We start from the raw sequence: 14,311 nt of genomic DNA on the forward strand, positions 1-14,311 counted from the left end.
TGGTGGAATGCCTTAGAGTTCGCTCCTAAAATGCCCTACTCTTAAAAAACGGTGAAGCAAATTTGGTTGAATGTTAAAATTAAGGGAAAGGCATGAGGACGTTCTTATTCTTTACTTTGTATATTTGCATTTTTTCATAATGTTAAAACCAATTGGCTTATTAATATGTTGAAAAGTGTTTGTCACTTCCCATTGCTAATACTGTTATTTTATAATTTCAGGTTTATGATTTGCTGTGACCGCTGTGAAGAGTGGTTTCATGGCGATTGTGTGGGCATTTCTGAGGCTCGAGGGAGGCTTTTGGAAAGGAATGGGGAAGACTATATCTGCCCAAACTGCACCATTCTGCAAGTGCAGGATGAGACTAATTCAGAAACCGCAGATCAGCAAGAAGCTAAATTGAGACCTGGAGATGCTGATGGCACCGATTGTACAAGTATAGGAACAATAGAGCAGAAGTCTAGCGAAGACCAAGGGATAAAGGGTAGAATTGAGAAAGCTGCAAATCCAAGTGGCAAGAAGAAACTCAAGATCTTCCAGCCTGTAAGTGTTTGTCCGCTGAGACAAGCATTCCGCGGTCGGCCTCGTGGGTTTCCTCGCTGTTGCTCTCGATAGGAATTCCTCCCAGGACGGGAGCTGCACCCTTGTGGGGCAGTGCCTCTCCTGGGTTCCTGCCTCACTCCACCTGGGTGAGGCCTTTCTATTTTTATTATTACCCTGTCTACCTCCTTTACTATTAATGACTTAATTTTTGAAATCAGCCCATCTTTGAGTATTTGGATGTTGCGTGTATGTTTTGTGTGCACTAGCGGAATTGTTTCTGAACCATGGGAGTGGCGGTGCTCCTGGGTCACCTGCGATCTCCGGCTTCCTCGTGGTTCTGGTGCTGGCTCCTCGGGGTGTTTGTGTTGAGAGTGGTTTGTCTTGCGGCTGTGTTGACTTAATTCTCTCCCCCTGGTGTTGATGACATTTCCACACGCTGTCAGCTTCTGATGCCGTCTTGTGTTTGCAGTCTCCATTCCAGTCCCCACAGGGCAGGTCTGACTTGGGGTGTTTTCACTATGGGCCTTCCCGGGTCCCGGGCCTGTCCCCACCCAGCTGCCTGTCCTCTGGCAGGTATTGGAGATGGATGTATCTAGAAGCATCTCTGCCTTCACACTCTTGCACTGGGTTAGCTGCCAGGTGAGGATGTGGGAAGGCCGGGCCGTGCACATAGGAGCGTGCCCTGGAGGCATGGAAGGACTGAAGGCTCCTGCTGCAGCGCTGTCAGGGACCACATCTAGGCATTCAGAGATGAATGGAAATGGGAATTCATGAGAAAAGTCGGTGATTTTATGTCTTTATTTTTAAATGTATTGATTCTGTTTTTTGTGCAGTTGAGGCTTTGCTCTGTTGCCCAGGCTGGAGTTCAGTGGCACAGTCCCAGCTCACTGCAGTCTCAGTCTCCTGGGCTTGAGTGATCCTCCCACCTTAGCCTCCCAAGTAGCTGGAACTACAAGCACACACCACCACGCCCAACATTTTTTTTTTTTATTGTCAATGTGCTTGACATAACCCTGCACAAACCTAAATTGTATTCTCAGTAAAACTGAGATTCTGTGGAGGAAAACCGATTCTGTTAAATATTTAATTTGAGAAATAAGGTTTTGCTTATGTATGTGTGAAGGACACGTTCATGTGTGCTGAGGCCTGATCATCGAGACAGACTTTGTAAACAGCAGCAGTCGCACTGCCTGTGGTGCGTGAGTTTCCTCCTGCTGCGTGGTGAGTGACAGCAGTCCTGGCTTAAAGGAGCACACGTTTATGCCTCCGTTTCCATGGGAAGCCTGGGCCTGCTGCTCAGGTCTTCCAGGACTGCAGTCACGGTGCAGCGGGGGCTGTGGTCTCAGGGGCTTGGTGTGGGGGATTCCCTCACACTGTTTTTACTATATGTGTGTCTGGCTGGGTGTTGTGGCTTACACCTGTAATTCCAGCACTTTGAGAAGTCAAGATGGGAGGATCACTTGAGGCCAAGAGTTCAAGACCAGCCTGGGCAATGTAGTGAGAGTCCCATCTCTACAAAAAAATAATTATCTGGGCATGGTGGTATGTGCCTGTAGTCCCATCTACTGGGGAGGCTGAGGTGGGAGGATCACTTGAGCTCAGGACATCAAGGCTGCAGTGAGCTATGATTGTGCCACTGCTCTCCGGCCTGGGCAACAGAGTAAGACCCTGTCTCAAACAAAAAAAGTATGTGTCATGCAATTTGGGGGGCATACTTTTTTTGTTTGTTTTTTTTTTTTTTGAGACGGAGTCTCGCTCTGTCCCCAGGCTGGAGTACAATGGCGCGATCTCGGTTCACTGCAAGCTCCGCCTCCCAGGTTCACGCCATTCTCCTGCCTCAACCTTCCGAGTAGGTGGGACTACAGGCACCCGCCACCACGCCCGTCTAATTTTTTGTATTTTTAGTAGGGACGGGGTTTCACCGTGTTAGCCAGGATGGTCTCGATCTCCTGACCTCGTGATCCGCCCGCCTCGGCCTCCCAAAGTGCTGGGATTACAGGCGTGAGCCACCACGACCAGCCTTGGGGAGCATACTTACACTGAAAAATTACTCATTGTTTATCTGACATTCAGATTTCATTGGCATCCTGTATTTTACTTGGCAACCTTGCCCTCAGATCCTAGCTACAGGTAACCCTCTCAAAGCAGGGAAGCTTACTTCAAAACCAGCTCTGAAGTCTTCTCTCTTCACAAAAGACCCAGTTCCTCTTTTAAGGGTTTTTACCTGATGAAGTCTGACCCATTTGACTTGCAGTCATCCCAGTTAGAGCAAAAGCCCTGCATGGGGGGTCCTCTAGCTGAGCCTCTTTGTGGATGTGAGTTCCCATGGGCCCCGCCCACCCTCGGGAGGGTGCACCTAACCGAGGGTGGGAGTACAGGGGTCTCCTCAGACTCCTGCCCCCTGCAGGGCTTGACAGGCAGTGACAGTGTGAATGCCTTACCTGGAGCAAGGGGATTTTCATAGCTTGAATCAACAAAATAAATGTTTCTTCATATTAAAAGTACTATTAGTATCTCATTTTAAAACTGTGGCCTTGGTCCTATGAGTGGTGATTTTACAAGCCACACACTTAACTGCTTAAAATTGGCAAGTACATTGTTTGAAGTCATCTGTTTCGCTCTGCAGGTGATAGAGACGCCTGGTGCCTCAAAATGTATTGGCCCCGGGTGCTGTCAGGTGGCGCAGCCCGACTCGGTGTACTGCAGCAATGACTGTATCCTCAAACATGCCGCAGCGACAATGAAGTTTCTAAGCTCAGGTAAAGAACAGAAGCCAAAGCCTAAAGAGAAGATGAAGATGAAGCCAGAGAAGCCCAGTCTTCCGAAGTGTGGTGTTCAGGTGAGTGAACCGGGACCCGCTGCCCGGGCAGTGGACGCATGGGCACCAGAGCGTTTGTTGCAGACCTGTCGGTTTGTCGACCGCGTGGGGGTGGCAGGTGTAGGTGGCGCACACGTGGTGTCGCCTTGACCTTTGTCTTCCACCTTCCCACCAGTTTTCCCTTTTCTGCCCGTTAGCTGACGGGTTAATTAAAACAAGTGCAGTAAAGCAAATGCTGACAGTGGCACTGCACAGGGGGCATAAGACCAGGACACACCCTGCTGTCTTGCGAGAAGAGTTGGTAACCACCCGGTGGAGTTTGTAAAGCGTAGACTTGCAGGCAGGCAGGAGTGGGAGGTGGGTTTGGGGCAAGGCCGTGGGCTTCATTTAAGACCTGGCTCTCAGAATTGTCTCATGTTTGTACTCCATGTGATTTGGAAAGAATCGAGGATGTTCAGAAATCACAGACTCTTGTCTTAGACTGGAAGGCCCCTTCTGAGGCTCAGGTGGCTGTGGCTGTGTCACTGCCCCGTTAATGTTTGTGACCAGCAAAGCATAACTAGCACTGTTTGAGGAGTTTTCTTGATTATTTTCAAATGATTCCTTAGCCTTCGAATGACTTAATTTTTAAGGCTGGTCCTTTTGAACCCTTGGCATTGGAGAGCCTCCCGCGCAGGCCTTTCCACTCGTTTGGCTCATTTGGTTCATTGCCGCACTCTTCCTGTCTTGGCAGCCTGTCCAGTGGCTTCTCCTCCTGTCATCTTGGCAACCTGGCACCTCATCAGGGTTGCAGGTGACTCCATGCCAGGCGCCCTTCATGGAGCGCAAGTGGCTGAAGTCCTCAGTTTTGCCCGGACACACTGCGGGCCCACTGGATACGCAAGTGTGTTGAACAGCTGCCAAGCAGGCGCAGGGTGGTGCAGGGTCTTCAGATGGCCTCAAGAAGACATTGGGTCCCCACCTTCGTTTTTCAGTGAAATGAAGTGAAGGTGTAATTTCTTACCTTCTTAATGATTGGGGATTTTACTGATTATCCAGGCAGGTATTAAAATCTCTTCTGTGCACAAGAGACCAGCTCCAGAAAAAAAAGAGACCACAGTGAAGAAGGCAGTGGTGGTCCCTGCGCGGAGTGAAGCACTCGGGAAGGAAGCAGCTTGTGAGAGCAGCACGCCGTCGTGGGCGAGCGATCACAATTACAATGCAGTAAAGCCAGAAAAGACTGCTGCTCCCTCGCCGTCACTATTGTATAAATGTATGTATCACCTAGGGGTTGGCCTTCTGGACCCCTCCCGTTCTTTCTGGATAGCCATCCCCTGGGCCTGTCCAGGACTGGGAATTGCAGCTGTGTGTTAAGCTGATCACAGACACCGGCTGCACCATCAGCGGGAAGCAGAGCCCATGTCCAGGATGCCTCCTGCTGCCCTGTGTCCATCCCTAGTCTGTTGGGACTTCCTGTCACTGTTTTCCAAAGCTGTACAAACCTCACTGGTGAACGTTCACCTTAATGATTGATTTTTTAATCTCTGTTTTCACTGTCAGGCTCTGGTAAGTATTTGTATTCTCTTCATGCCAGTCTGATTGCATAGCCACACTGCCCGGCACTCCACATCCACCCCTGTCTGCACCATCAGTTGTTTGACGACAACGCTGTATATGCTTCAGTTTTTCCACATTATCCACGGCCAGCACATGAAAGCATCACTTCTTTTTTATGTTGTGGGAATCTTTGCAAGTTCGTGTTGCATCTGATGCTCAACTTAACGTATGCTTTTCAGGTGTACATTTATTTTTGACTGGGCAGTTAGGGGATTTTTTTTATTCATGTCTGATTCACATGCTACACACCTGCATGAACACATTTGAACTTCGAAGGCCACGCAATCCTGCTTCATAGGCCCCACGGTAAGTGAGTTCACACCTAGAACACTGTCCTGACCACAGGACGCGTGGCTTGGACTTGGTATTCTACATGTGACTGGCTTTCTTGCCCTCCTCTCTCGAATGTTTAGAGTGTTAAGATCATATCCTGCCCCAAATTTCGAATTAATGAGACGAAGATATTTCAAACAGATCTTTGAAACCTCAGATTCTGTGGTGCAACTTTAATGTTTTCTTGTTTCTCAGTTTTCTGCTATAAAACTATTTTCAGTTCAGTCTTTAATGCCTTCTGTCTGTAGTGCATTTTGTGCTTTTTAAAAAAAGCACTGAAAGGTTAAATAGCCTCAATTCAGAGACGATCACAGAGTGCCCTGCTTTCCTCGTCGTCAGACTTTGAGCAGATTCCCTAAGGGAAGGCGCTTATGCAGGTGGGCAGACCTGTGCTAGGTCTGGTGTGCTTTACAAAAATATGTGTGTGTGTGTGCGAGAGAGAGAGAGAAAGAGAGACAGAGTCTTGCTCTGTCGCCTAGGCTGGAGTACAGTGGCGCGATCTCGGCTCACTGCATCCTCCACCTCCAGGTTCAAATGATTCTCCTGCCTCAGCCTCCCAAGTAGCTGAGATTACAGGCCCTTGACACCATGCCTGGCTAATTTTTGTATTTTTAATAGAGACGGCGTTTCACTATGTTGGCCAGACTGGTCTTGAACTCCCGGCCTCCTGTGATCCGCCCAACTGGGCCTCCCAAAGTGCTGGAATTGCAGGTGTGAGCCACTGCGCCTGGCGAAAAATATGCAGTTATTGAGTATGAATAACTGAATAAAAGAAGAAAAATATGTCATTCATTTTGATCATGTAAACAGCCTAGACCTAAGAAATTGAGCCGCACATAAATTGAACCATGCAATTGCTGCATTATAATGAATCTTGAGATACCTTACATTGTTTGAGCTGAGAATTTTATGCTAGCAAATGTCTCAAATGTTCATCAGATTCTAGCACCTCTACAATAGAACAGTGATAATTTCAGCTTGGTTAATTTCCATCTGTGTCAACCAGAATTGAAAAGCTGCCAGAGACTCCACACGTGTAGCTGGAAGAGTCCGAGTACATTGCGGGAAAGGGAGCATTGGTGGGAAGATGGGGAAATGAGGGGCTCTTGGCCCTGGGTTATTGCTTCCTGCCTGCCTTCTGCACTATGAGTGGGGAGAGGTCGACCAGGAGGCTGCTGCTCTGCCCATAGCGGGGTCCTCTGACCTTTTCTCCTTCTTCCCTTCTTTGCCACACATCAGCTCCTCTGGGAAGCTGATTTGCTCCAGGGACAGGAAGTGGGGGAAATTGCCTGATGTTAGCCTTCCCAACACATCACCTCAAGTTAAAATTGGTGGATTTCCAGAATTTATACAGGATGTGAATGGGGACGACACACTTTTGAGCTAGTAGCTTTCTGCTCGTTTTGTTATCCCAGAAATGTCTTCCCAAAAGGTGATTGATAGGAGCAGAGTTAGAGGCATTGGTGAGAGCAGCTACCATGTCTCTGTCTCTCTCCCAAACAACCTCTGCACTTTCGTGGGCTCGACAGGTACTGGGGAGCCTGCCACCACTGTCCGCCTTTGAGGCCTCCGCCCTACCTCCCTTGCTGGCCACAGAGCTGGCCCTCCCTGGTAGGGGGTGAGATTGGAAGTGAGAGGCTGGTGTGGGTCTGTCTCATGAGTTGATTTGCACTTGCCTCACCGTACATGCCATCAGAAGACCCACGTGGTGGAGCTGCCACTGCTGCTCCCCAGAGTGCACCTAGGCACCCTCCTGTCCTTCCCATTGGTACTCGGTTGACCTGGGGGCTCCTGTCCGACAGGCGAGGTCTCGTGTGCACAGACGTTCTGCTGCTGCTGGAAGGAGGCTATGCCCCCCATTAAGGTATCAGTAGGTCCTTCACAGCCTCAACTTGTTCCTCCCATTTGTTTTTAAAAATTGTTTCTTACATATACAGTTTCTTTAGCTTACGTAAACATTTGGCACATAACTTCTCAAATAAGATCATGATAACTTCTTTTGTGTTTTTATAAATTCTTGTTCCATTTTTTTTTTCTCTTTATTTCCACTGTTCACCTCCCATTATTGTCCAGGCATGAAGTCAGTTGGAAATTTTTTTCTGAGATGTACCTGACTGACCAGAATTTTGAGATGGAATTCTGGTATTTATGGGTGTAATTCTTAGTATTTTGGACTCCCTAAATGACTCATTAAGTGACTTAAACACTGAGGATCTGAACAGATTTTGACTGCAAAGCAGATTCTACAGTTTGTGTCATCTAACCGTTGGAATTAAAATGGAAAACCTTGCCCATTTGTAAACCCAAATCCAGATGCTGTGTTCAGCATGGTGCCCAGGTGGAAGCACTGCCTCTCGTTCCCACGTGCTGCCACAGAGATGCCCTGGTGGCGTGAAACGGACGGAGAACACCGTTCACAACGATGACTCATGGTGTGAGCTCCAGAAACACATGTCACTGAAATCCTAAGAGGATCCATTTTCAGTTTTCGATAATAAAAAAATACATGGGGGATTCTAGAACCTAAGAGTGTTTTGCAGGAATTTGAAGCCGGGAGAGGAGGGTGGCTTGTTCACTGGTCCCGTGAGCTCTTTTTATCTGTCTCCTCCAGAGTTGTCAGCGGCAATAAAATGAGGCTGAGAGAGTCATCAGACTCTATGTGTCCACCAATCTCTTCCTCCCAATTAGAAGAATCAATTTACTGAGAAAGCTATAGCTTGAGAGTTGTTTTTTATGTTATCCATATAACTGGAAGTTTCTTGGGCTGTCAGTAGTAACATTCTTTTGGTATTTTTAAGTGTTTTACTTTTTATAAACTTAAAAAGCAGCCTGCTGTTGAAAAAATTACACCAGGGAAAGGTTTCACACCTCCGTAACCGTGAGCCTGCACGGTGAAGCCCCACGTCATCACCGTCCTGTGGCGCCCCTGTAGGTCCCTCAGCTGCCCCCTTTGTGCTTACGCTTCACCCACCTTGGGCAGGTGGGGTGCAGGGATGGAAGTTTCCAGCAGGATCGGTCCCCTTGAATTCACCACCTCTTCAGTGACCTTCATAGGACCTTTGGGAGCTATGGATCTACTCTAATAGTCTAAAGATGAATGCTCAGGAAAGCCGCCTTGGCATTATCGGTGTCACAGAGTGCAGAGGTCAGCTCTGAAGACACCTGCTACAATTCCTCCAATGTGGTACCCAAGTTTCAGGTAGATTTCTATGAAGTTGTAGAATAATACTGGGTTTCTTTTTTTTTTTTTTTTTTTTTTTTTTTGTCTGCTAACACATCAGCATACACATTATATTCCTAGCTTCTAAAAGTTAGAGAAGTAACTTAGAAGATTGACAAGAATTTTTGCACTTATTTAAATGAAGGTTGTGGCAACTTTCATTTGCCGCAAACCTGGAAGAGTTCGGCAAGAAGAGCGTAAGGTAACTGACTTTATCCTCAACTGACCTGCTTGGTGCTGTCAGCTAGGGGCTTAATACTGAGTATGGCCCTTTGGGACTGGAGGGATTACAGGGGAGGGTTGTGGACTAATTGAACCTGCCCCTAACATGTTGGTTTAAGTAGTAAACAATTTAGATAAAGGTTAAATTACTGGTGTGGGAGATCTTGGGAAGAGCAGCAGCTCTGCTCCCAAATGGGTTTGGCAGCCAGGCACACACCATGTGCAGCTGGGCACAACTGAAATTGCAGTTGAGTGGAACGTCCGTCTGTCTACGTGGCCCTCACACGAGTTTCTTAAGGAGAATTACCTCTCTGTTAAGTTGGAAGGCACTCAAATAGTGGGTGTTAGTAGGAAAACTGACCAAGGAAAGCTTTGAGTATTCCAGAGCATGGCGGTCTAGCTGTGGACCCTGCAAGGGTGTCCTGGCTATAGTGATGGTCTCCTCTGAGGAGCATCTGGGATGTAGTCTGCCTGCTTTATTTGGGAATTAACCATTTCCCCCCAACATGAAAGCAAGCTAGTAACTACTTGTAAGAGGCTAATTCATTTGAACACCTTTTAGCACGTTGAGAAGAGCAAAAGCGGAGCATTTTCTCTTGCCACGGTCACCTTGATGGTTCCCACGGGGGGCAATCTTGGTAGTGAAGAAGCAGGTAAAGCGGGAAAGTGTGTAAAACATTGTTGTACACATGCCTCACTGAGGGCTGGAAATAGGCCTGACGTCACAGTGTACAGAATTTACTTCCACGGTTCCTTCCCTGTGTCTCTTGAGTCTATTTTCAGGTGCATAGCATAGGAACAGCCCTTAGAGCTGTAGCGGACAGTGATAGGCAGCATTCAGGACACCGCGGGAGGCCGGTTGGAGGTCTGAGTGCCCCAGCTTCCCTAAACCAGCCAGCAGTACTGTGACAGGGCAGGCCACTTCATCCTTAACACCTAGCGAGGGCGAGTGGTGGTTTTTAGTGATTTTTATAACCAGTTCCTTTCCCTGTGAGGAGCCATCCAGCACATAAGGTCGCTACACGTGGGCCTCTGGACAGGCCAGAACTGAGCAGACTTGGTCTCTTGCCCCATATTTTAATCCCTGTCCTGCTAAAACTTCCACTGGGGCAATTGGATGGGTTCTACAGAGAGGAGCCGAATAGCACCATCCTCCGGCGGGGGCCTGATTTTCTCCTCCCCGTCTCTGCTCAAGCCCAGGTGCCACCCAGTGGCCAGCGGCGCAGTAGCACCGAAACCAGCCAGCCTTCTGCTTGGGGAAATTGGCCAATTAGAGTGTGCTGCTGATCCATGTGCACGACGACGACCTGCTCCATTCTGCAGTTGGCTGAAACCCAGACCGGCAGCAACAGTTTCATCTGGGCCAGTGGCCTAGGCAGGCCCCCAGAATATGGGAGCTAAAGGAGACAGCGCTGCGACCAAGGGGCAGAGAGGTGTGGGGAGGGGGCAGGGAACCCCTAGCTCTCAGGTATCAGTGCTGTGTGGTGTGACCAGGTCACCACCTCTGCTGCCCTCAGGGAACCCAGCAGCGTGTAGGGGAGGCTCGTACCCTGACAGGGCCCTGTTTCTCTGCAGTGGGTTTTTTCCCAGGTTGCTTGGAGTTGCTGCTTGTCTTTGTCTAATGCTGTACACCATAATAGTTCAAAGTGAATTTGGATGAACTTGCAAATCGAATTTTAGCCCTACTAAAAAGTGAGTTTCTGTCCCCATTTCGGCAGCAGCTGACCCAAGTGGAGCACCAGCCGTGCTGTCCCACCTGGTGTGGAATGGCTGTGTGCTCGGGTCCCTGGAGCAGTCGCTGGATGGAACATATCCCTTCCGAGCAGGAATGGGGCTTTCTGTGTGTTGCAGGACACTGCTCCCAGAGGCCCGTCTTAGAACGTTCTGCCGTTCAGTCACCTGACTGCCCATTTCCATGCTCTTTAAAGCACAGATGAGGGATGACAAAAGTTGCCTCTAGAAAGGGAGCAGTTAATTTTCTAAAATAGCAATGGTTAAGGAAAGGTATCTCCTGCTTTTCAAATAAATTACGTTCATCTGCTGTCCGCACTCGAGTAATGGGTGATTTTAATCCTGTGTATTGGGAATGCCCTAAAATTCATGTCTCAACTTGGGTTTTTCCTAAGTGAGGGAGACAGTACTCTAGTTACCCGAGCAGAGATACTGAGCATGGCCATGGACATCTCATTCCAACACTTACGATCTGGAGAAATGGAGTTGATGTTTTTAAAGTTAGCATATAACCCTAACTTGAAACAAGGTGAACACTAAACACCACTAAAGATACCGTTCAGGTCACAGCACACAGGTGTTCTGTGTGTGACAGCCAAGGCATTTTGTTGAGGTTTCTGGAAATGCCTTAAGCCAGCTTTTTAGAGTTCTTTAAACGTGATATTAAAACACTCCAGTTTTCTAGTGCAGGCACTGAATTGGTTTGAGGTTTCAGTTTGAATCATGATGGCTGGCTTCCTGGCAGGTGTTTGCCGCCTCTGGAGACCAGGGCTTGATTCTGGGTGCCTGCCTGGTCTCAGCTTCCTGCCTGTGTGCCTCCAGCGCCCTAGGCCTGCTGTGCCTTTTCATTCCCTCCCCACCCCACCCCACCCCACCCCACCCCACCCCCTCGCTGCTTCCCCCAAGAAAAAGGGCCTCTACTGATTTTTATTTAACCTGACTGACCTATTGGAACCCTGCAGGCAAGATGCTGCAGACCTGTGAGCTAAGTCCGAGTTAAACTGAGTTGTTACAGATTTGCAAACACTAAGGTAGTGACTACTTTGGTGTTTAGACCTGATCTGATGAAATAGTACATATAGAATTAAAAGCAGAGTTTCCAGGACAGATAAAAACTCACCTTTGTTCCTGTTTTGTTAGACATTGCCATTGCTTTATAGTGCACTTTTAAGATCCAGCTCCAACAGGAATGAGTGTTTTGGGGTGCGGTTGGGGGTGAGCGAGGCAGGGCCTGGCGGTGTTGCCAAGCAGGGCGTCCTGTGGCTGGACCACATCTAGCACGGGGTAGGCAGGGGCAATGAGGTTCGACGGGCTCTAAAATGAAAATACAGGATTTGCCTTTACTTAGTTACCATTAAAATGATGGTTAGGAAAGAACACATGGAAATCCTGAAAGTCGGGGTGAATATATGTTAACAGTGACACCATTGTTTGGAAGTCAGGTTATCTGTTAACAGTGACACCATTTTTTGGATCCATGTCGTACTGTTGCAAGTTTTGTAACATGGAAGGAATTGTACTTATCTGGGAAGCTGGGAAGACTCACAGCTGTGAGGCTGCTGCTTGATGGATTGGCTGCTGGGGAGGACTGGCACCCGCTGCCAACATGGCCAAGCCTGGCCGCACATGCAGGGCGTCCTGCAGGACCAAGCTGGGGCAGGCTGTTGAATCAGGCCTTATTTGTAGAGTCTTGGCTCTTTCCTGAGCTTTTAGACTTCCCTCATTTATTGAAAGCAGTCAGTCAGACGACGGTGGAGGAGCGCGGTTTTGTTTTCAATCCCTGGATAAAACTGAAGCGCTCTTGAGAGCATCTGTCACGTTCTCCTGTTAGGCCTTTGGGAGTTTGGGAGGCTTGCTGCTGCACAGATAGTTGGAAAAGCCTTTCCCTAGGAGGGGCCTTGTTTACTTGATCACCCAAGGTAGCTCCCAGGCACTTGCCCGTGGAGCTGAGATGGCCTCTGCTGTCCTGGGGCCCTCACGGGGGCCCCCTATTCCCCAGGCGCTTCACTCCTTTGTCCCACTAGCTGTATCCCTGCCCTGTCTTGCGGTGCACCCCAGTGAGCCCTGTCCACTGGCACGCCGTCTGTCCCCTGCTCGAGGGCCTTTGAGCTCTGACAGTCTCACACGGGGTTATAAAGTGATTGATTCTCCACTGGCATAGAAGGCTTTTTGTGCAAGTTGAGGGGGTTTGACCTCTTTGAGCTTTTAATTATAATCCTTGTTTGGATTAATACTTAATGGAATTACAGCGTGAGGGTTGTGAATGGAAACATTCCTGTAACAGCACTGCTGCGTTCTCAGCTTCTCACTCTTCATGTAAAGATGTGACTGCTCTTCCCGTGGTGCAGGTGTATGCCAGCTTTCCTTATTTTTATTAATGGCATCACCTCCAATGGACTCCAGTCTGAAAGGACAATGAAGTGAGATGTGTCAACCCCACCCACCAGGATAAGAGAACCTGTTTTACCCTTCTAAACGATCTTTTTCACTGAAGTTTACAAAAAAGCTTGCAGTGGAATTAATGATGTGCTGTTCTAAATCTGCCTTTTTAAAACTGATAATGTGAGATGGTCCTTCAGTTTTGAAGCTTAGCTAGTGCTCAAGTCAAGCCTTTAATAACTAGAGTTTGCTGGTTGACGGTAGAAGATGTAATAAAGCATTTTTCTTTCTGAAATAAAATGTAGTCACCGTCATAAATGCTGCTGGCGGTCTTCCCTTACACTCCTCTGAATGTTAAGATTTTACAAATCCTTTTCTCTATGTGTATCCTATTCAGTAATGCCAGGTGGGCACTTACAGGTTTAGAGTCAGGTGACAGCACCCTGCGGTGTCCTCCCTCACTCAGCGCCTGTGTTCTCCTTTGTAGCCACGAAGGAAGACAGGAGGTCCGAGGAGAAAGCGGCAGCCACGACAGCCTCAAAGAAAACAGCCCCTCCGGGCTCTGCGGTGGGAAAGCAGCCTGCACCTAGAAACCTCGTGCCAAAGAAATCTTCTTTTGCTAATGTGGCAGCAGCCACACCAGCCGTTAAAAAGCCACCCTCAGGTTTCAAGGGCACCATCCCCAAGAGGCCGTGGCTCTCCGCTACCCCATCGAGTGGTGCTTCAGTTGCCAGGCAGGCAGGACCGGCACCTGCAGCTGCCTCCAAGAAGTTCCCCAGCTCTGCTGCCTTGGTGGGAGCCTTAAGGAAGCCAGTGGTACCTTCTGTTCCAACGGCCTCGCCAGCCCCAGGACGCCTTGGGGCTATGAGTGCGGCCCCATCGCAGCCAAATTCACAAATACGGCAAAATATCAGACGCTCCTTAAAAGAGATTTTGTGGAAAAGGTGGGCTGTTCTGCTTGATTTCTTACCCATTAAAATGGAAGGGCTTTCATTAGAGTGTGGCTGCAGGATGGCCTCACTGTTCAAAGTTTAATATACGCAAGTGTCTTATGTAGTTCCTTTTTTTATTCTGTTCAGAGTCAATGACAGCGACGACTTAATCATGACAGAAAACGAAGTAGGAAAAATCGCCCTCCATATTGAGAAGGAGATGTTCAACTTGTTTCAAGTTACGGATAATCGCTACAAGAGCAAATACCGCAGCATCATGTTCAACCTGAAGGACCCTAAAAATCAGGTGTGCCTGGTGTCGGTGCGTTGGAGTGTTCCTGTTCTGCTCGCCGGATGCTAAAGGGATAAACCAAACAGTACTTTGAGATGTTTGTGTTCTTTCCAGGAAAGCTGAGGCGTCTCCTTCTCCTTCGTGACCCTTTCGCCAGCCCGTGTATCGTCATATTGGTGTTGAGGGTCCTGGAAGGCCCTTGCCTTCCCTGCCTTAACTGGGGTCCTGTCTGCTTATTGGCTTCC

The 14,311-nt window shown here is 48.5% G+C and overlaps 1 protein-coding gene across 3 annotated transcripts in view; it reads left to right on the forward strand.

Moving 5' to 3' along the window:
- DIDO1 (death inducer-obliterator 1) overlaps nt 1-14,311 on the forward strand; it is a 63,567-nt gene that overhangs the window by 30,043 nt on the left and 19,213 nt on the right. For 2 of the 3 annotated variants that reach the window (XM_030915090.1, XM_030915089.1), the window contains exons 4-8: nt 222-543; nt 3,170-3,382; nt 4,400-4,613; nt 13,330-13,786; nt 13,922-14,081. In XM_030915090.1, coding sequence (XP_030770950.1) covers nt 222-543; nt 3,170-3,382; nt 4,400-4,613; nt 13,330-13,786; nt 13,922-14,081 — 1,366 coding nt within the window. Of the gene's footprint in view, nt 1-221; nt 544-3,169; nt 3,383-4,399; nt 5,518-13,329; nt 13,787-13,921; nt 14,082-14,311 lie in introns of those variants that run through there. The other variant, XM_030915091.1, reaches the window with a different exon arrangement.

Source organism: Rhinopithecus roxellana, chromosome 13 (assembly GCF_007565055.1).
Source record: "Rhinopithecus roxellana isolate Shanxi Qingling chromosome 13, ASM756505v1, whole genome shotgun sequence".
NCBI lineage: Eukaryota > Metazoa > Chordata > Mammalia > Primates > Cercopithecidae > Rhinopithecus > Rhinopithecus roxellana.